Genomic DNA, 20,159 nt, shown 5'->3' with positions numbered 1-20,159 from the left:
AAAAACCAAAGAGAGTTTTTTTTTTCATACAATTGATTAACTTGAACACTTCTTTTAGTATCTAACCATTATATTCTATAGAATATAGTTTATTGCTTTTAAGATATTAAGCATATAATAATTGCATAAATATAATTAGTGGAATTATAATATAGTGTTATATATAAAAATATATTATCAATAATAGAATATATTAATGCACTATACGATTATATTGAGAATGATTTTATGAATACAGCTCACTATTATTAATATTATATATATATATATATATATATATATATATACTTGCTCTGTTTATTATTCTCTTTTATTATAATCATTTTTATAATGATAACACAAGCACACGCTACGATAAAATTGTTCTATCGTAGACTACTCTAAGCATCTTCGTCGTTCTTTATTCGGTGGAGCGTAGAACATCGGAGCATAGTTATAAATAAATAGGGAATAAGAATAGCATAGGACGATGCCATCAATCTATCAACTTATTTTAATAGACCTAATCCTACGGAGTTGACGAAAGTTTGATATCCACTGTTAGAGAAGAACAATTGTAGCTTAAATCTATTCTTACACGTGTCTATCACTTATCGTATGCCCAAATTGCTACCCTACGAGTAACTAAATCTTATGGTATCAGATATGCAAATATATAGTATGGAATATGGTGTAGAAAATTTCAAAGAATATATGGTAGTTTAAAAGTTCGGATATCACTTTATGTGATTAGAGGTTGGAAGAGTCTAATTTTAGTGTACCCGCAAATGATAGATGTGTCTGTATCGATTGAACGCTCGGAGAATCGCTCCAGGAAACTTCGTAGATAATATTTTTTGTATTACTTTCGAAGAGAGTTAGATACAATCTTGTATCAAACAACGTTCTCGATTGTTATTGATTGTTAAAAAGAACAAAAAATAGAGAAGAACGATTTCAATTTTGAAATATTTTTTAATCGTGAGTACGCGTTCGATAGAAAGTAAAATCTTTATATAAAATATTTTGTCGTACAAAGTGTGAGATACATCTCGAATCAACATGAATACACAATTATTTGCTGTGGACGAATATAACAATCTTATAAAACCCATAATGATAGCAACAAAAATAATTTCTGTTTGGCCACTGGATAAAGACTCTACCAGGACAGCTGTAATACTCCAAAACTTACATACAGTTGCTATGTTTTTAATGGTAAGAAATTTTTTTTTCTTTTCTTTTATCTTATTAGAATATTATATATTTGCTTTTCTTATCTCCGTTTATACATACATACATACATATACATATACATATACATATACATATATATATATATATATATATATATATATATACATATAGTAATATACATATAAGTAATATACATATACCAATTAAAGAATAAATTCTTACACAGGTTATATCGTTGTCCACTGCAACCACGTTAGAGGTAATAAACACCATAGACGATTTAAACGAGGCAACTGAATGTGCTCTGCTTTGTACTGCTTTTTATCTCTGTGGATTTAGACTCACGATTTATTCCTTATATCGCAAAGACATGTCCTATATCGTCGAGACTATGAAAACCGATTGGATTTTAGGCAGCTATGAAGATATTCTCATTTTAAGAGACAAATGTTTATTTACATTTCGCCTATCCAAATACTTCATATTCACCGTAGCTAGCACCATTTGCCTATTTATATGTGCTCCTCTCATAGAGGTATTCGACATAAACATGGTCTAAAAATTAATAACAAAAAAAAATAGATAAATATTCGAGATTGTCTCATTTTGTTAAAGGGATACATTTATGATACGACTATGAGGGTACTACCCTTTCGTGGATATTTTTTTGTAAATCATACGATCTCTCCATTCTTCGAAATAATCTATACTTTTAACGTTGTATCAGGCTGTTTCTCAGCCACTACTATAGCTGCTGCAACGAGTTTCAATCTTGTCGTTATTATGCATGGATCCGCAAAATTCGCAATCATACAGAACAAATTGAAAAATATAAAGGGTAACAAACAAAGTGCATACACTGAACTTTCAGCCTGTATAAAAAGTCATCAGGATGCTATCACGTGAGATGGATGACATTATTTTGAATTTTTCTTAGAATTAAATTTTGTGATCGTAATATGATCAAACTTTGAAAAATAGTAATTTTACAAAAATAAATAATACTATTAAAGTCAATGAATTATTAACTAAATTACTCGTAGATAGGTTCGCTGATACGCTGGAGAGAGTTATAAATATCTTGGCCTTAGGGCAATTCGTTATTAGTACCGGTTTGGTGTGCTTCGCAGGATTTCAAATCACTGAGGTTCGTTATTATTTGCGATAATACATTCGTATTAATAGCGCAATAAATTTATAAAAATTAATCTAGTATATATATATATATGTTCTCTCAGATGATTCAAGATAGAGGAAGATTCATAAAATATTCAGCTTTTTTGAACTCCGCAATTCTGGAACTTTTTCTATTTAGTTTTAGCGGAAACAAATTGATAGATGAGGTAAGTAAAAAAATTATCTTCACATTCATTATTTTCTTATTTATTGAATTAATAAATATTAACAAGAATGAATTATATTAACTATTAATTAATATTAACTATATCTATGGTGTGTATCATGAATGTAGAGCGAGGCTGTAGGCTTTGCTGCTTATGAAAGCGAGTGGTATAACAATAACTGTGGTCTAATTCTACAAACGATCATCATGCGATGTAGAGTACCATGCAAAATAACAGCTGCAAAATTTTATAGTATGTCTCTTGAAAGTTTTGCAACAGTAAGTCCCAAAAGAATGTATCACATAAAATTCTTACAAATCGTTAAATTTCTTACTGATATTTTCATGAATTTATATTTATATTTCCAAAGGTTCTCAGTACATCATTTTCATATCTCACAGTACTCAATGCCTCGAACGAAGAATGAAAGAGCAAAGATACTTGTAATAAAAGTTAAGGCTACGTCAAATTGAAATATTGAACTGGAGTATAATTGGAGTATCAATTTCATGAAAGTTGAACATTTGGAATGTTACAGTGAATACCATTAAATCGATATATCTAGATTTACATAAATTATATCCTCTTCATGTATGTTTATATATTTAATATAACGATTATTCTGCAAATAGAAGTCTAAGGTGTAGAAAGTGAATATACATTAAATACACACGTTAATGAGAAACTAGAAAATAGAAGAAAAACAAGAAAAAAGAAAAGCAGAAAGAGAAATAACATTATAGTACAATTGGTTATAGTTCCCTCTTAAATGGAGCATCGTAAGTACGAGCAAGTATCCCGGCCGGGATAAACCATGAGCACGAATGACGTTCTTTGGAGCGTCTCGTGGATATTTTCATCGCAGCAGTAGAGCACGTGCACTTGGCCCGAACACGCACGACTTCGTCATTTTCTGCCTTTTCACGTTCTTATGCACTCTGCAACGACCTGGTTAGTGTACCCTGTGTTTTTAAAAACTCTCGATATCTCAGATTTAAATATATCATTTACTTGTATACTTTCACTGATATATATATATAACTTGATCATTCAATCATTCGTTTCACTTCAATTGTCATCCATTAACAATAATTAAATTAGCTTCAACGACGTTACAATGTGAATGAAAGACAATTAGTGTCTTCTTAACGGGTTCTAACAGTATGGCGAACATTAAAGTGGCTGTTCGCGTGAGACCGTTCTCGGCTCGGTGAGTATTTCATCGTTACATACGAAATTTATCTTATTCGATAAAAAATTTATCTGGCCCAATTTAAGAGCCAAATTTGAGTATCGTACTAGAATCAAAGGAAACGAGATGTCAAGTCCACAGATGTATATAACGACTGGCTCCGTCTTTATGAAGAGTGTTTTCGTTTCTATACTTAGACGAGACAGATAGAAGTGGTAACGAAAGGAAGAATAAAACCATGCTTACTTTTCATCAACGAATACGAAGCAAGCGTGATCGGTTAAAAATGCAATAAGATATCAATAAGCATCTGTAATTGCTATTAATTGTGCTCAGCTGATCTGTTCTTTCTCTTCCTTTTTTTTTTTTGAAACGTTTAACAGTAGATAGATATTAATTAATCAATTTCAAATTGAATCGAAGAAATATGTTCTTCATAAACAAAATCTTCGTTTAATCGATTTCATCGATTTGTTCAATTAAACTCTAATCTATGTATTTTAATAATCATTTAGAGAACTAAAAAACTCTAGATCGACCGTGGTTGTCTGCACCGATCAAAATGGAATTTCATTGACGAATCTAAAGGTCCCATTGAACAAAGCTGGTGATAGTCGTGAACGTACACGAAAGTATGGCTTCGATTATTGCTTCGATTCCACCGATTCTGAATCAGAGAATTATGCTGATCAAGCGAAGATCTACGAAACTCTTGGCAAATCTCTTCTAAATGATATCTTTACCGGATATAATTCTTGTCTTCTTACTTATGGACAAAGTGCCTCCGGAAAGACTTACACTATTATGGGAACGGAGGTATACAAATTATTACGTAATATATATTTAACAAATTTTTTAACAACTATGCTATTCTCTTTTTCCTAGAATGATCCAGGATTAACGCCACGACTTTGCAAGGGTATCTTTGCTCGTATAAATGAAGAAAAATTGAAAGAAAATATCTTCCACGTCTCAATCAGGTGCTTACATATATACATACATACATACATGTGTGTGCATGTGTGATTTTAAAAATTAATTAATTTTTTTCCGAATTTTTTAAGTCAATTTTTTTTCAAATTATAAATTAACAACTTTGTCTCATCCTGTATAGAGAATATAAGAATTCCAAAAAAAGGTTTTTAAATAGCTATAAGATTCATCTATTATAGATATCAACGATCTAATGAATCTCGATGAAAACAGATCAACGTGTTTGAATTATTCATGATTTCAAACACGTTGATCTGTTTTGGATGGAAATCGATGTATATGAATATATGTGTGCATATATATATACATATATATATATATATATATATATATATATATATATATATATATACACACACACACACACAAACACAAACACACACATATATATGTATATGAATATATATAGAGCTTAATTACATCTTTTGAAGAAAACTACTACCGTGCAGGATATACTGTAGACTTGATTGATGATACCTCTCAACAATCAGACAGGTCGTTTTCGAAAGCTTGCATTAATGAAAAACGATGGAAAGTAGTCCGATGATCTCAAGATAAATGATTATATGTATGTATGTATGTTTTGCACTCTTCGCTCGAAAATTGTAACACGTGAACGTCTTATGAATCTTGAAAATTCTCACGATAACACCAAGTAGCATTTGTGGATTCACATACAAGTTTAAATCCCTACACGACCTTGATTTTCTGATCGCGTTAATATCTCTATTTGATAATCGTGGGAAAGATCGCAGGTTCGACACATTTCTCACGAATACTCATATCGATGTATGTATGTAGCTTACTTTTTGTTAGATAGATTGGCTATCGATGACGGCAGTGTTTGCTTTTGGTCAAGGTTTGCCTATCGGCTCAATTTTATCTGTTATTTTCTGCGGATCACGTTTCAAGTACATCGTCTTTCCTTGCTTGATCGGATTTGCGATCGATACATGAGGAGGAATAATCGTTTTGTTATCGCCCGATTGAATGTTCTTCGTAGAAAACGAACGAATATTAGACCTTTTACATGTGTACTTATATATAAATTCAATATTTTCCATAAATAGAAAAATAATCGTCTTTCTCCTTCGTGTCTTAAGAAAGACATAAATCAAACGTTGCAAAATATTGAGAACACTATTTCCTGTTTCCTTCCATGTTAACTAATGTAAAAAATAATTATGCTATAACATAATGCATAATTATACTATAACATAATTTTTTGGGGTATTATAGGGTATCTCTTTAAATGTATCATGTTTTCTTAAGCGTTCACCAATAGGCTTCGTGTGTATTGTTTCGAGGGTTTCTTCTGATCATTCGCTACATGAGAAGCCATCGATGAGAACAGAAAAAATATATCAAGTTTTAGACGAAAGACTAGGCTTTGTTTATACGTGGTAGAGAATACGAACAATAGTTACGAGAGAGGGTAGAGGTAGGGTGTGGGGTGTCTAAGACGTATAAGTTGAGCTTGCAAACTTGTAAGCTCAATCCCTCGCTGGCCTGGATGTGTCTTATAGTCTTAGTCAGTGCCTCGTGACTCGCAATCCTAAACGGACGAAAGCTCACTCTCTTAGTCTTTCTCTCTCTCTCTCTCTCTCTCTCTCTCTCTCTCTTTGTTATTCTTTCTAACTATTTATGTCTCTGTTTCTTTTTCTCTTTTCAATCAGCTAATGAAATCGAACTTTTAACTCACGTGTTTTTTACATATATCGTATCTTTAGATACATTTTCGAAATTACATTATCGAGATCTAAGTATCATATTTGTTGGCCAAAAATAATTTAAAGAAAAGCTGAATGAGAGTTAAAAGAAAAAAAAAATTGAGATATAAATATTGATGTATATTTCTTTATAACGCATCGTTCAAGTTCATTGTGTTTGATCGTAAACCGATGGGGATTTAATCGCAGGTGTGTTATTCTTAAAGAAAAAAAAATAACGGGTGGTTTCGTCGTGGTGTTGGTGTCCTTGAAGAATGAATACGTGTAACGTAGTACATCGTAGTTGTTATATTATAAAAGAACAACCGGGAGTAATTAAGGGATGAAAAAAAGACGAATGTGATAAGAAACGCTAACGTGCGTTTAATTAAGCAAAGAAACTTTATAATTCGCTTGCGAAATGAAAACTGTTTAAAAGCTGTGGTAAGAATTAGAAGGGAACGTGGAGAAAGAGTCACGTGTTAAATAATTAGATAGAGTTCAAATCTCGACTTGAAATCTTACTCAAGGTGAACGCTAAAGTTGTTGTTGTGTATACGGTCCCACGTGAACGGAATATAGCGATAATTGCACCAGCTAAAAGATGTTAACCCTTTACGTTTCAACTACCAACATTGCTGAAATAACAACAAGAGAACACATATAAACACATACGTGTACGTAAAACAAGTAGATACAATCTATAGGAAACTTATCAAAGTAACGATATTATCGAAACTTACACGTATTTATTATTAAGTATAACTAAAAAATGATAATGTTGACGGCAGTTCTAGCAGTTGGATTAGAATGTCTGTAGTTGTTATACCAGCAACGTTATAGTTAGTTTGAGAACGAAGAGTTAAACGAGAATACGTTTCAATACGATGATTATTATTATTCATAGGAAAAAAAGAAATTCTTTTTTTAATTTAGTGATATATCGTGTATGTATAAACGGGTACTGCTTGTCTTCGTAAAGACAGTCATGGACGTAAAATCGTTAAGTAGGTTAGTGGGTAGCGAGAGAAACTTTGGTTGAACCTTTGCCGAGTGAACAGGACTTCTAAGGGTGTTATTGCTAGCCCTTAGGAGCATAACTTACACGGTAAATTATATCCAAATAGCATTTCATTTTATTTTCTCATTGTGGTTCTATATATAATAATGCCGGTCGTAAATCTTTATGGAAATGATTATCGGATGAAAGAGACGCAAAGTTTCGAGCAATATTCTACACCGTTTGATATCATTACCAATAGCATGATATAGAGCCGTTATAATCTAATGAATTCTTGGGATAAAACGCAATGATCTTTTGCTAGCACGCTCTTTCGAAACGTGCAAGATGATGCACGCAACGTGTCTAACAAAATATAATGTTGTATTATGATATCGTGAAATTCTTCGTATGATTTCTTTTCTTTATATATGTATATATAAAATTTATTCGATTTTGTCAAGACGATCCAAAAATTTGAAACTTGTCGTCCTGAAAGAGAGAATATTGCGTTTTATGTAAAAAAAAGCGGAGGTACAAAGCCAAGATCGATGAATCGAGTCGAAGGTCATGTTTCGATCGTTCTTTTACGCGACTATTAGACTGTTCGATGAGTTCCCGGCGAAAATGTTACTTTTTTTCTTTTTGTTTTAAATTACCAACGCTCGTCGTCGATGTAATGGCGAGAGTGAAGATTGCAAATCGATTCTTATTCCAGCGGCGTAATAACCATTAGACACGAAAACTGAACGTGTTATACGACGTCGCCGTTGCTTTCGTTTTTGCAGACACCTGCTTCTATCTCTATCTCTCTTCTTTTTTCTTTTTCTTTCTTTATCCTCTTTAGAAATTCGTCTCTCGTTTCGCGAACTACTCGAAAAGTTAAAAGCTTCTGATAAATGACTTTCACGCCTTGCCTCGAGTCTTAATTAATAATAATATTATCTATCAAAGACTTTAGAATTTCGAAGAAAGATACGACAATACGATCTACGTCTTTGTGAAAGTATTTTTAATAATTTATTCTTTATTGCGATGTTATCTAAACGCGTATAAAAAAATATATAATTATATGATTGTTGTTGTTTTAGCTATTTAGAAATTTATAACGAACGTGTGAGAGATCTTTTGAAACCATCCTCGAGTAGCCATAATCTAAAAGTTCGTGAACATCCTCGACTAGGTCCTTACGTCCAAGGTATAAAAAATACATTATTACTACAATAAAATCTTCATTTCCGCAGACGAAATATATATTCTGTATAAAATATCTATTTTCAACGATGTGTATAATATATATATATATATATATATATATATATATAATTACTTATTATATCATAATAATTGAAGATTCTATTGTAATCAACAAAACTCAAATATTTCTAAGATTTTATCAAACGATAAAAATTAATTATAAAAATAATTATTTTCTTTTGTAAGGATTGACATATCACGTGGCTCATACATTGGAAACGTTAATGTCATACGTCGAGGGAGGTACAAAAGCCAGAAAGACAGCCGCAACGTTACAAAATTCCAACAGTAGTCGTAGTCACGCATTGCTCACAATTCTTCTTAATCCGGAGATAGGAACGGCGACAGCTACGACAGGGCAACAACCAACGAAGGGAGGAAATACCAATAGCAAATACAATGATGGCGCGTCCTCTTCTAGGCGCAACGACGTCATACCTCGTAATAACGGCAGTAAGCTGCATTTGGTCGATCTAGCCGGTAGCGAAAACGCTCAAAGGTGCGATGGTGTGCATCGACTAAAAGTGAGTCATTCTCTTTAAAAAAGATAATAGATATCTTACGATATTGTCGTAAGTATTAAGAAATCAATATTGCTCCAGGAACTTCATTTTATTAAACTACAAAGAAAAGAAAAGAAAAGTAAATAGGTAAATTTATTTTCAATGGTTGACTCTGCGTAAATATGTATCGTGATAAAACATAAGAATAATAATAATTTATTCGCGATCACACGCGTATATTTACAATTATAAGATATATCTAGAAAGATAATTAACAAGAGATGTCTTTTTGTGTAGGAAGGTGCGAATATAAATAAAAGTTTGGTAGCCTTGGGCAATGTTATTTCGGCTTTAACGGGGAAAGTCTCAGGTGCTAGTGGTTCTAGTAGAAGGTATATCCCTTATAGAGATTCTTCGCTTACTTGGCTTCTGAAGGACGCACTTGGTGGAAATGCTACCACCGTTATGCTCGCAAGTAAATATTTATGTTTGTAGCCGTCTTATCATTTACTTTACAATTAGATGCTTTCTATGCAAATATTTAAAGACTAATACGAATAATAGAATGATCTTATATAACAGATCTATATATTGCTTTATTACAAACAAACAAAAACATTCAATTATTCATAATTATTCATAGCCGTATCACCAGCCAGTGAAAATTACAACGAAACCGCGCATACGTTACGATTCGCTCAAAGGGCGCACAGCGTGGTCAATAAACCCATGGTCAATGAAGATCCCATGGCAAAAACAATCCGTGAATTAAGGGCTGAGATAACGAGATTGAAATCTTTGTTATTAGAGAAGGTATATGTTAAAAATCGCGAGAATATTTCATATTTTCTTTATTTACTTATATCGTATATTTTTTTCTATTTCGTTATTTTTATAGAACATCGAGCCAGATAAAACATCATTACAAGATGAATCTGGGACGAACGATTCAGGAAAAAAGAAGGATCAGTCGTCGAAAAATAGCGTGCTGGGAAATAAACAGAGAATCGAAACTTATCGACAGATAGAACATATAAAAGAAGGTGTTAGTAGTGTTGGTGGTAGTAGTGGAGTTCTTTCTTTAATCAGAAGGGTAAATTCAACTGAGAACTTAGCAAATCACGACAATGCCTCCGTAAAATCTATTAGAAAATTTGGCTCGTACGAACGTCTCGATTACAAAACGAAAACTAGTTACAGTTATAATCGTGCCGAAGTTTCCGAGTTAGAGGACGAAGGAAATGATTTCATCGGAGAAATAAACGAAGCTGTATTCGTCGACATTCCAACTCTTGTCGCGGTACTTATAAAACCGGATAATAATTTCCACGAGAGCTCGACACAAATCGAAGAGATTTGTTCTGACGAGATACACGATTATCCGATCGAGTCGGATTTTATAGGAAGTAATAACCTTCGTGAGATCTGTAAAAATCGTACGAGCAAAGCTGCGAACGACGACTATGAAGATGAAAATAATCATTTCGATCTAGATCTGGATAATGAAATAAACGATACTCGTTCGAATATCATTCATTCGAAAAGAAAAGAAAAATCTAAATTTTGTAAACAAGATTCCATCAATGTTGCAACACCAACGGAAACATCTACGAACTTGTATATGTCAAGAAAATTTGGTTCTGTCGAGATATTACAAAAAAAACGTGATAATCTAGCGACTCTAGAGAGATCCAACACGAATTTGGAGAAACAATCGACGGTACCTGAGGAAGTCGACATAGAGAATAAACTCGTAAATAAAAGAAAAGCCGAAAATTCTAAAAGTGATAGCTATACGAGTTTATGGAAAGATACTAATAAATTTGATAGTAGAGATCATCTTCAAAGAACTGGTAGTAATGAGTTTGAAAAAAATTCCAAAGATAATTCATCCGTGATAGGTCTTATAGGGAAGATTAAAAATACAGCGAGAAAGCCAAGTTTAGAAAATTTAAAGAGGAAGACTAGTAAGGACAGTAGTTCGAGTAGCTCGAAAGACGAACAGATATTGATTTCGAGTTTGACGAATGATAAGGTCTTAAGGAGAAAAGATTCGTTGGATCATAGTCCATCTACAAGGGTTCACACTCCTGTACAAAAAGCGAAGAGAGCGGAGATCGTAGCTGCTGTTACGGAAAGATTATATTCGAGTAGGAAACAGGTGGAAGACATGACAACCGTGACAGGGTCCGCATCAACGTCTCTGTCAGGTATTCGTTCTCCTCCAGAGGGAACGGATGTTAGATTAACGACTTCCTCTTTGACGGCTAAAACGAAACTTCAAGAGATATCGAGGAAGATGCTAGCCAAACGACGGCGTGTCAACGTCGACACGCAAACGGAACAAATGCAAACGATTCGTATGAAGGATTCGGCATCTTTGACGGATGAGACAAAAATTGTTTGTCAAGACGTAGGTGTATTAACTGACGAGCATAACGATTATCAAACGAAGATGGACAATAGATCGCCTGTTATTAGAGTAAAGGAAATTGCAACGTTAACGGACAAATTAAAAAGCGAAATCATGGAATCTAAAGATGCGGAGTGTCTGGTGAATGATCTCAATTTTTACGAATACGGTGTGAATTTTTTAAATAATAATTCCAAAATATTATTGGAAGATATAAGAACGTATACAAGTAGAATGTCTAACACAGATACTTCAGAATTATGTTTAGCTAACGATAAAAAAGTCGATCGTTTTGATAAATCAACGAATACCGTGGTCGTTCCTGTTGCAGTCAATTCTATCGTTCAAACGCAACAGCCACCGGAGCAATCCGTCGTACAAGAAAAAACAACGCAATATTTTGGAGAGAATTACAATGCAATTGAAGAATCCAATCCTACAATGGCTGTACAGAAATCAGAGAGAAATGTTATTTCCATGTGTTTACCTGACACGATTAGTATAACTATCGAAAGCTCGAATCTTTTAGAATCAAAAGTTGTTATAATTGACGATACTTTAAATAAGACAAGTATCTCGGAGAAAAGAGATATATCTCATTTAAAAGACAACGAGTGTCAAACTGAAATTGAAAAGAAAAATGTCAAACAGGAGGACAAGAGTAATGATTGTTACGTAAAAGGATTTGCAACAAAATCAAGTGTCAGTCAGACGGATAGCAAATGTTTTAGAATCGAAAATATCTTTGAAGATCCTCGACATATCTCTAAGATACGTACTCAATCGGAAGAAAATACTTTGAATACATCTAAAAACACAGCTACGAAAGCATCAGTTACTTTTACCAATTCTTTGGGTACTTCTTTCATTCCAGATACCAAAGAATGTGCTACCGATATGAACAAGGGACAGGTTTATGCACTTCAAAGTGGTCGATCGTTTAACCGAGACAAAAGCTTCAGAGAAACATTTATTTCGAAAAAATATAATAATCCATTAGCTACAGATATTTGGAAAAATTGGATGATTTCATTTCCTCCAACTTCGTGGCAACACCAAAGAAATGTATTATCAGTTAACGGGTTGACCTTTGCATGGAATAATTCTCTAAATAATGATTGTACCGCGATCGTTAGTACTACGGATTTGAAAGAACCTAATCTAAATTCCAATGTCTTTCTTCCCAATAATATGTACGATAATAACGAAGTTACAGATTTAAAATCTCCATCTTTAATCGCCAGAATAGATTCAAAGAGATTGTTAGAACACGATTATAACTTTTCAGATGACAGTCTTGATTATAACGAGGAAAATGTTATCTCTAATTCGAATAATATAAATACGGACACTCCTGAGGAGAGTGAAATTTTTGAAAATATTTGTCCACCTGACGTCGTTGCTCATACTAAGAAAGAAAATTCGACTTCATTAGGAAATACTTGCGACAATAATGTCGAGGTCTCACTCGCGAATCATTTCGAAGAGGATCTAGTAGAATTCCCAAAGAAAAAACCCGTTGAACCAATCGATGGATCTTTCATTTCTGTTCACGATTATAAATCATTGATTTTAGGTAAAGATACAATCAACATCGATAATTCACAGGAAGCTCGAAATAATTTCGGAGAAAAATCATCAAATTTTTTGAAAAATTCTTGCAAGAAAAAAGTAACTTTTATGGATAGCAAAACTTCAAGGGAACATCACAATCAGATTGGACCAACAGAAGCAAATTCATTAAGTCAAAGTAAAACTTTTTCCAAGCCTTTTATTAAAAAAAAGATGCACGAACATAATGCTAATGATGATGATTGTCAGGCTCTTCATATGAACGATAAAGAATTATTGATAAATAAAGATAAAACTTTGGATAATCATCTTGAAAATATAAATAATAGCGAAAATGATAACATCGAAGATTGTGTGCAAGAGAAAAAGACATCGGCTAATTTTGTCAAGGTTTCGAGTAATAAAAACATCAAGTCCTGCGAAAAAAATAGTTTTCAAAATAGTTGCAGTGATTCCGATAGTAGTGAGGACATTAACAGGGACGGGGATTGTGTTATAAAATTAAAGAGGAAAATATTACAAGAATACGTTAACGAGGCAACAACGTTTATGCGTAACATGAATTCTCTCAATGAATATATAAATACTACAAATATATGTGGGAAACATCAGAAACAAGATAAAAAACGAGGAAATCATCGACGATGTCCTCAACGAAATGAAAACTATACGGAATTGAGAGATCGTAAAGTTATCGATAATAATAATGAACTATTAGAAGAAACTGACGTGATAGTGCCCACAGAATCTTTTAAAAAATGTTTAGAAGGTATCGAGAGACTAGAAAATTGTATAGAAAAAACAAACAAACACAATGAGTATCTTCGTGAAAAATATGGCATCGTCATTGAATCTGCTGGCGCTAAATCTGGTTTAGCGAGCTCTAGTATAGATTCTAGTGTAAATTCTAAGATCTTTTCTAATCCTGTTCGAAAATATACAGACTTACAGGAAGAACCTATTATTTCGGAAACCTTAGAGAATTTATTTCCTTCGAACAGGTGTTCTTTTAAAGATTCTTCCATGTCGAGATTTACAGAAGATCCATATGATCCATTAAGGATCTATGATGACTTTTACGATACGAATAATCAAGAAGTGTTTAGTATAAAAAGTAAAACTGAAAGAAAACATTCTAATCGATTAATAAATGCTTATCCATCTTGCCATTGTCGTACAAAAAATATTTTCTATAGAAAAGAGAAACAATTTCAAAACAATACTTGCAAACTTTATCATTTTTATGATGATAGAAGTATGAACGATCTTCTCGATGATTCAGCCGCAACGGAGGATGAAAATATAGAGTTGTCAAGTAATATTTTAATGAAGCCTATAAAGTATTACGAACATTTAGAAAAATCATTCGAGGATAATGGCTTTCCAAGATTGATGACAAACACTTTTTTGAGATGTACAAAAAATGAAACACCGAATTTTGTTAATTCAAGAATATTCCATCGGGCTACTGTTACTGATACTAAGCCATATTCCTGGGAAAGATGGCGATATCGCCCTGAAAGTCCAAGAGCAAAATTTTTAGAATTGTTGCACGAAAGACGACGCATCGTTGAAAACAGCAGAGATGTCACATTTTAAAATATCATATCCATCAAATGTGTAAATTATAAATTCATTTCTCCGATATATTTTTCTACATTAATGATTAAGTAAAACAAAAAAAATAATGCAATAATGAGACAAAAAATTGACAGATACTATTTCTATCTTTCTCACTGTCCTATTTTAACACAATTAACAGTAATTTAATTATTTTCTACCAGTTATTTAAGAATTACAATGCATTTATACATACTTATACTTACACATATGTACATTAGAATATAATAAGACTTTAAAAATTGTATAATTGATACATACATTTTTCTCTTGAAACCTAAGATTCTTAATGACTTCAATGATCTAATATAAGAATAACAATCTATTTATTTTCAATAGATAGAAAATTCTTAATTAAACAATAAAATTAAATTGCGACAAAGATATTGTCACTTTATGTTGAAAAGTCATCATTTATTACAAAACAATTCCTTTTATTTATTTCCTGCTCAGTCTTTATCAAAGGATTCAATTCAATTGTCTTTTTTCACACAAATATTATAGAGAAATTATTTATAAATAATAATATTATTCGCCATATCTTTGTTCTCGCTTACTATATTTTTTTAGTATCCAAATGAAGTCCTTTACTGACACATTGTGGCATTCAGGTAACGTGCTGAAAATATATAGAAATAAATCTATATCAATTTGTTTAAATAATTTAGTTGATATTTTTACATACACAAATCCTGTTGTCCTAATATGCCATGGAAGAAAACCATATGTAGAGCAAATATGTCCATGTATTAAAGCTAGATCAGGATCAGGAATTCCTTTCAATGTCATTTTCTCACAAATAAAATTCTCATTGATTTCTTCTATTTTTAAATTTTTTGTTGTTACAGCTTCTGCTAAATGCTGCGTTAATAATACTACTCCTCCCTTTCCGCTATTCTTACATGGTAATAATATTCGAATCACAGTGTTAGAACCTAGAAAAATATATAAAATGTTATTATAGACAAACAAAAAGCATTAAGTATAAAGTTACAAACAAATTGCATATAAGAAATTTATTTTCATTACTGTTTCAATTAGATTCATTTTCAACTGTATCAATCCAACAATCAATTGTTACATAAGGTAGGCACAATGAACCTTCTTGAATACATCAATTTTTCAAAAGGATTGGCCCTCTTCAGAAGTGGTGTCAATTTCCATGTAAAGGAATACTTTTAAAAACTTATTGGTAATATTCGTAAAAAAATATTTTAACATGCGATCAACTAGTATTTCTTGAAAAATACAGTTAAAGAAAAATATAAAGAAGTAAGAGAAAAGAGATGGCCAAACAAACAATTACAAAATTATATAAACAAATATATATTTCATTTTTATGTAATATATACCATTTTTATAATATTAGCAAATAATTTAAAAGCAAGTAAACTGTATGCCAAATAAGATATCTTATAAATCTCTTTTGTAGATATTCTTATAATAACAACATAATTATTTATTTCAATGTAATTATATAAAACCTCTTTTATATACGATAAATTTATAAATAATTTTACTATACCTGTAATTCCATTCTCTTTGCGTGGAATATGCAACTGACTCCAATTAATATACTCCATTAATTCTGGTCTTCTAACAGCAAACTCTTGTTTAAGAGCATTTTCATGTTGCGATAAAAAGTCTAGATAAAATTAAGTAAAATACAAATACATAAACATAATAATCATGAAATGTACAATAAAAAGTAATGTTAAAAAATAACATAAAGATTATATATATCTTTATATCATTAAGTATATGTAATATAGATAATAATAATATATAATTGTTATGGCATATTACCTTTTCGACCGTAAAAGCTAATAAAAGGTATACCCAATGTAATACACCAAGAAATTATTTGTATGGAATCTTTGATACAATCTTTCTTTTCTCCCAAAATAACCACATGTTCTGGCAGTTTTCTTAATTTATTCATACTGTGCACAAGCATTTCTATCTCTATCTTTGGATTTTTCTTATACCAATATCCTATACACTTTCGATGAACGATTAAACAGCTATTATAAATGATTAACCGTAAGCTGTATAAAAGATGAATGAGTATGAGAAGCGTACGAAATATTATAAACATTTTATGTTTTTCTAATTGCACGGTCATACAACAAAATCATAAATATTTTTATACAATACATTCACTTGAAATCACCGGTGGACACCACGAGACTGATCCCCGTCACAATACTTGCCGATTTATTAACATGTAACAATGCTGCCAATATTATAATAAAAAATACGAATAAAAAATACGAATAAAAAATACGTCGTTTTATTACAATGTTTACTTTCGAAATTGTACTATTTGATAAGGAAAATGCAATACGCCTAGATACTTTCGTGTTAATACATATTGTTAATAGACAAAAATCGTAAAAAAAGAAACAATTTTATATATTCATATTTTCCTTTCTTATCTCAGTGCTCAATGCTAAAAGTTACATGGTACATTATTTGTAACAAGTGTATTGGTTTATATACAACTAATAAGGGAAAAAGAAATACCAACATGAAAAATAATAAAAAAGCTATAATAGCGCCACCACCAGAGTTTTTCTTAGAACTATGAGTGAAGAAATCTGTAATATGCTTATCTTTTGTGAAACCTCCAAAAATCGATTAAAGCAGAAACCGGTAAAAGCGCACGCGTCGTGCAGAAGTTATGTACATATCAGCTGCATTCTATAAGCTGCATTGATAACGCTGTATTGAAAAATCAGTGTTATTTTATTATCGAAAGTCTTCCAATGAAATATTATTTGAATCATATTTAATGGCTCGTAATAATCGCACAAAGGTATATCTTGGTTACGAAGATGATTATGTGACAGACAAGCATCGTAATCTCATTAATTTTACAACTAATAAAATTGGTGGATTTCCAGTGAGTATAAGAAGGAAAAGTTTGTTAAAGATTTTATTTTACGCATTCCTGCTTTTTATATATAGATTAGAAATTAAAAATTAGATAATGAGACATTTTTATGTAATTGCATGTTTGTATAATATATTCGTATAGTAGATTAAAAAAGAAATAGCTATTTAGTATAATCTTCTACAAATTTATATGATATTTCTGCACAAATTATTAACTATTATTATGTAGACAGATAAGGCTAGATATTTTGAGTTATTGTTTATTTGTTGTTTTTGAAGTAGTTATCCAAATATTCTTTAAAAAAATATATTAATATTTTTTGTAATTTCTCTATATTATATTTAATCAATCAACACTTACTTATGTATAATATTTCTATGGATAGGACTGGCATGGAAAGAACACACTGTCATCACCACAGTGTAGACTTTGCGGCTTACACCAACTCTTGGCTCTACAATTGTATGCTCCACTAGAAAATTCAAAATACCATCGCACACTTTATATATTTGCATGTATCAATCCAAATTGTTGGAATCACAATGAAAGTTGGACTTGTTTGAGAATTCAATCCTTGGAGAACGAAAGTAAAACACATCCATCCAATGAAGATGGCACAAGTGTATTACTTACAAAAACTTGGTTGGCAGGAGCAGATGACTGGGGCGATAACTTGAATGATAATTCTTGTGAACACAATGGAAATAACATGTTATCAAATGTTCCTATTGATTTTAATCATTCCATGCAGTCTGCTATTGGAAAAGATTTTGTAGATGATTTTGCTGTATTGCAAGTAGATGATCCAAATGCAAATAGGTTTGTAAAAATAACTCATTGTTTATTTTGTATGTATGTTATATTAAATTATATCTATTATGCAATATATGTATTGATCTATGTCGATCATATCCCTTAGCCCTGCAAGCATAGAATCTCCAATTGGAGGAGCTGTAGGAAAAGTAGATTCTTCTCAAGCATCTGCAGAAATAGAAGGCGAAGAAAGTGAAGTTGTATGCATTGATACTCCTACACAGCCACAATGTGACTTGGTCAGTTTATTACATGAAGTAACACCATTTCCAATACAGATTGAATCAAATACAGAAGAGAAATACTTTTTTACTGAAATTTTTATTTCTGTTGACGAAGAAGCTTCCAATATTGATGTACCACAACATGTTCGAGAGTTACTTTTAGAATATCAACATACCAAACCAGATGCATCACCAACATTTGTTCCAGAATCTAATGATTCCAAAAATGCTGGGACAGATATAGAAAAGTACGAAAAAAGTGTTCCATTACATGGAGATGAAATGTTCCATAATTTTATCAGTCGCATACAAGATAATCCTGGACAATTGTTAAGGTACAGAAATTTCAGTTATCTTGTGAAGACTATTTATTTTTTTTTTTTATACAAATAAAATATATGTCTTACATTCTTATTTTATAGATACTGCAGAGATAATTCTGCAACTTTACTATTATATCCTATAAGTGGTTGTATTGGGAAATGTAGACATTGTGGAGCAGAAATGACTTTTGAATTACAAGTGTTGCCAACACTTATACCAAAACTAACATTGCAACCACAAAATGAGGAAAATTTTCAAATTGAATTTGGTACAGTTCTGATATTCACATGTTTAAAAAGTTGCTGGTCCTCGACTGATTCATACAGAGAAGAACATATTATTGTTCAAGCAGAAAGATTATAGTGATTATGTTGTTTTAATCAATTCTATAAAATAGTATGGAGATATAATTTTGGTAAAAATATAGTAATTTTATTTCTATAGATAAATACCGTCCATATAGTTTGAAATGTCTGTAATACAATGAAAATGTATTGAAAATTATGACAGATATGCATTTTAAATAATTTCTAAAAAATTAATGGAAATACTATATAGAAATTACATAATTATCTTTGTGTAAACGACTATTGACCTTTAACTTCACCAGAATGTTGTGTATTTATTAATTATTTATTATATTTTTATGTGATTTTTTGTATAGTTTATTTATAATATTTTTATGATAAAATATGTTTAACTCTGCTTTTATAAAAGACAACATACTGTTTCTTCTTTTTTAGTTTCTCCACTTTTAATTTTTCATGATATATTGTCCAATTTTAGTTTTCCAAAATTTAACATATTAAAGTACAATATTTTGAAATATTTTCTTATATTGATTTTTCTTTGTGTGGCCATTTAATTTGATTTTAATATAATGCTTATAAAATTACCTAATATATTATATACTATATAACAAACATGATAAGTAATATTAAATATAATTCAAAGTAATTGGAATATAAAATACAAGAAAGAGCATATAAAATTCGTAAACTATAGATTATTTCCAATAATTAATTTAACTCAATCTTATAATTATGAACAACGATAGTAGATTTAATCACTTAAATATTTTAAAGTGATTATTGATTAATAAAAGTAAATAAAAATTTTGA

General features: G+C 31.1%; 4 protein-coding genes across 14 annotated transcripts; 3 read left to right on the top strand and 1 right to left on the bottom strand.

Annotated features, from left to right (window-relative positions):
• Positions 1-297: 297 nt before the first annotated feature.
• On the top strand, positions 298-3,141 carry LOC122629242 (odorant receptor 13a-like). 3 transcript variants are annotated; one of them, XM_043812429.1, is made up of 7 exons: positions 298-1,197; positions 1,403-1,711; positions 1,792-2,078; positions 2,224-2,323; positions 2,415-2,519; positions 2,648-2,797; positions 2,890-3,124. In XM_043812429.1, the coding sequence occupies exons 1-7, from the start codon at positions 1,042-1,044 to the stop codon at positions 2,944-2,946; spliced, it is 1,164 nt and encodes a 387-aa protein (XP_043668364.1). In that variant the 5' UTR covers positions 298-1,041; the 3' UTR covers positions 2,947-3,124. The 3 variants fall into 3 exon arrangements, with proteins under 3 accessions (XP_043668364.1, XP_043668363.1, XP_043668365.1); XM_043812428.1 differs by having other exon boundaries at positions 2,648-3,141; XM_043812430.1 differs by lacking the exon at positions 2,648-2,797 and having other exon boundaries at positions 2,890-3,130.
• A 71-nt stretch (positions 3,142-3,212) lies between these two features.
• LOC122629240 (kinesin-related protein 8-like) lies at positions 3,213-15,979 on the top strand. 8 transcript variants are annotated; one of them, XM_043812418.1, is made up of 9 exons: positions 3,213-3,470; positions 3,621-3,729; positions 4,227-4,527; positions 4,597-4,691; positions 8,505-8,611; positions 8,857-9,194; positions 9,471-9,648; positions 9,817-9,986; positions 10,072-15,979. In XM_043812418.1, the coding sequence occupies exons 2-9, from the start codon at positions 3,683-3,685 to the stop codon at positions 14,755-14,757; spliced, it is 5,922 nt and encodes a 1,973-aa protein (XP_043668353.1). In that variant the 5' UTR covers positions 3,213-3,470; positions 3,621-3,682; the 3' UTR covers positions 14,758-15,979. The 8 variants fall into 8 exon arrangements, with proteins under 8 accessions (XP_043668353.1, XP_043668359.1, XP_043668360.1 ...); XM_043812424.1 differs by lacking the exons at positions 3,213-3,470; positions 3,621-3,729; positions 4,227-4,527; positions 4,597-4,691 and adding exons at positions 6,318-6,857; positions 8,261-8,419; XM_043812425.1 differs by lacking the exons at positions 3,213-3,470; positions 3,621-3,729; positions 4,227-4,527; positions 4,597-4,691 and adding an exon at positions 6,318-6,623.
• On the bottom strand, positions 15,192-17,054 carry LOC122629245 (dehydrodolichyl diphosphate synthase complex subunit NUS1). The gene is made up of 4 exons (XM_043812433.1): positions 16,585-17,054; positions 16,304-16,423; positions 15,464-15,713; positions 15,192-15,397 (listed from the first exon to the last, which is right to left on the bottom strand). The coding sequence occupies exons 1-4, from the start codon at positions 16,901-16,903 to the stop codon at positions 15,307-15,309; spliced, it is 780 nt and encodes a 259-aa protein (XP_043668368.1). The 5' UTR covers positions 16,904-17,054; the 3' UTR covers positions 15,192-15,306.
• Positions 17,055-17,386: 332 nt separating this feature from the next.
• LOC122629243 (programmed cell death protein 2-like) lies at positions 17,387-20,081 on the top strand. 2 transcript variants are annotated; one of them, XM_043812432.1, is made up of 5 exons: positions 17,387-17,683; positions 18,063-18,264; positions 18,328-18,496; positions 18,597-19,049; positions 19,137-20,081. In XM_043812432.1, the coding sequence occupies exons 1-5, from the start codon at positions 17,573-17,575 to the stop codon at positions 19,399-19,401; spliced, it is 1,200 nt and encodes a 399-aa protein (XP_043668367.1). In that variant the 5' UTR covers positions 17,387-17,572; the 3' UTR covers positions 19,402-20,081. The 2 variants fall into 2 exon arrangements, with proteins under 2 accessions (XP_043668367.1, XP_043668366.1); XM_043812431.1 differs by having other exon boundaries at positions 17,390-17,683; positions 18,063-18,496; positions 19,137-20,078.
• Positions 20,082-20,159: the final 78 nt, after the last annotated feature.

This window comes from Vespula pensylvanica, chromosome 5, assembly GCF_014466175.1.
Source record: "Vespula pensylvanica isolate Volc-1 chromosome 5, ASM1446617v1, whole genome shotgun sequence".
Lineage (NCBI taxonomy): Eukaryota > Metazoa > Arthropoda > Insecta > Hymenoptera > Vespidae > Vespula > Vespula pensylvanica.
The sequence above is the reverse complement of the archived record's forward strand: the minus strand, read 5'-3'. Positions and strand labels throughout refer to the sequence as shown.

What these genes read in the sequence shown, in the direction of transcription:
- LOC122629242 (XM_043812428.1), top strand. Translation starts at nt 1,042, where the DNA reads ATGAATACACAATTATTTGCTGTGGACGAATATAACAATCTTATAAAA. An exon ending in CAGGATTTCAAATCACTGAG is followed by an intron (nt 2,324 to 2,414) that starts GTTCGTTATTAT and finishes ATGTTCTCTCAG; the next exon opens with ATGATTCAAGATAGAGGAAG. An exon ending in GAAACAAATTGATAGATGAG is followed by an intron (nt 2,520 to 2,647) that starts GTAAGTAAAAAA and finishes TCATGAATGTAG; the next exon opens with AGCGAGGCTGTAGGCTTTGC.
- LOC122629240 (XM_043812418.1), top strand. Translation starts at nt 3,683, where the DNA reads ATGGCGAACATTAAAGTGGCTGTTCGCGTGAGACCGTTCTCGGCTCG. An exon ending in ATCTTCCACGTCTCAATCAG is followed by an intron (nt 4,692 to 8,504) that starts GTGCTTACATAT and finishes TTGTTGTTTTAG; the next exon opens with CTATTTAGAAATTTATAACG. An exon ending in AATCTTTGTTATTAGAGAAG is followed by an intron (nt 9,987 to 10,071) that starts GTATATGTTAAA and finishes TTATTTTTATAG; the next exon opens with AACATCGAGCCAGATAAAAC.
- LOC122629245 (XM_043812433.1), bottom strand. Translation starts at nt 16,903, where the DNA reads ATGACCGTGCAATTAGAAAAACATAAAATGTTTATAATATTTCGTACG. An exon ending in CAAAGAGAATGGAATTACAG is followed by an intron (nt 15,714 to 16,303) that starts GTATAGTAAAAT and finishes ATATTTTTCTAG; the next exon opens with GTTCTAACACTGTGATTCGA. An exon ending in ATTAGGACAACAGGATTTGT is followed by an intron (nt 15,398 to 15,463) that starts GTATGTAAAAAT and finishes ATATATTTTCAG; the next exon opens with CACGTTACCTGAATGCCACA.
- LOC122629243 (XM_043812431.1), top strand. Translation starts at nt 17,573, where the DNA reads ATGGCTCGTAATAATCGCACAAAGGTATATCTTGGTTACGAAGATGAT. An exon ending in ATAAAATTGGTGGATTTCCA is followed by an intron (nt 17,684 to 18,062) that starts GTGAGTATAAGA and finishes TTCTATGGATAG; the next exon opens with GACTGGCATGGAAAGAACAC. An exon ending in AATCCTGGACAATTGTTAAG is followed by an intron (nt 19,050 to 19,136) that starts GTACAGAAATTT and finishes CTTATTTTATAG; the next exon opens with ATACTGCAGAGATAATTCTG.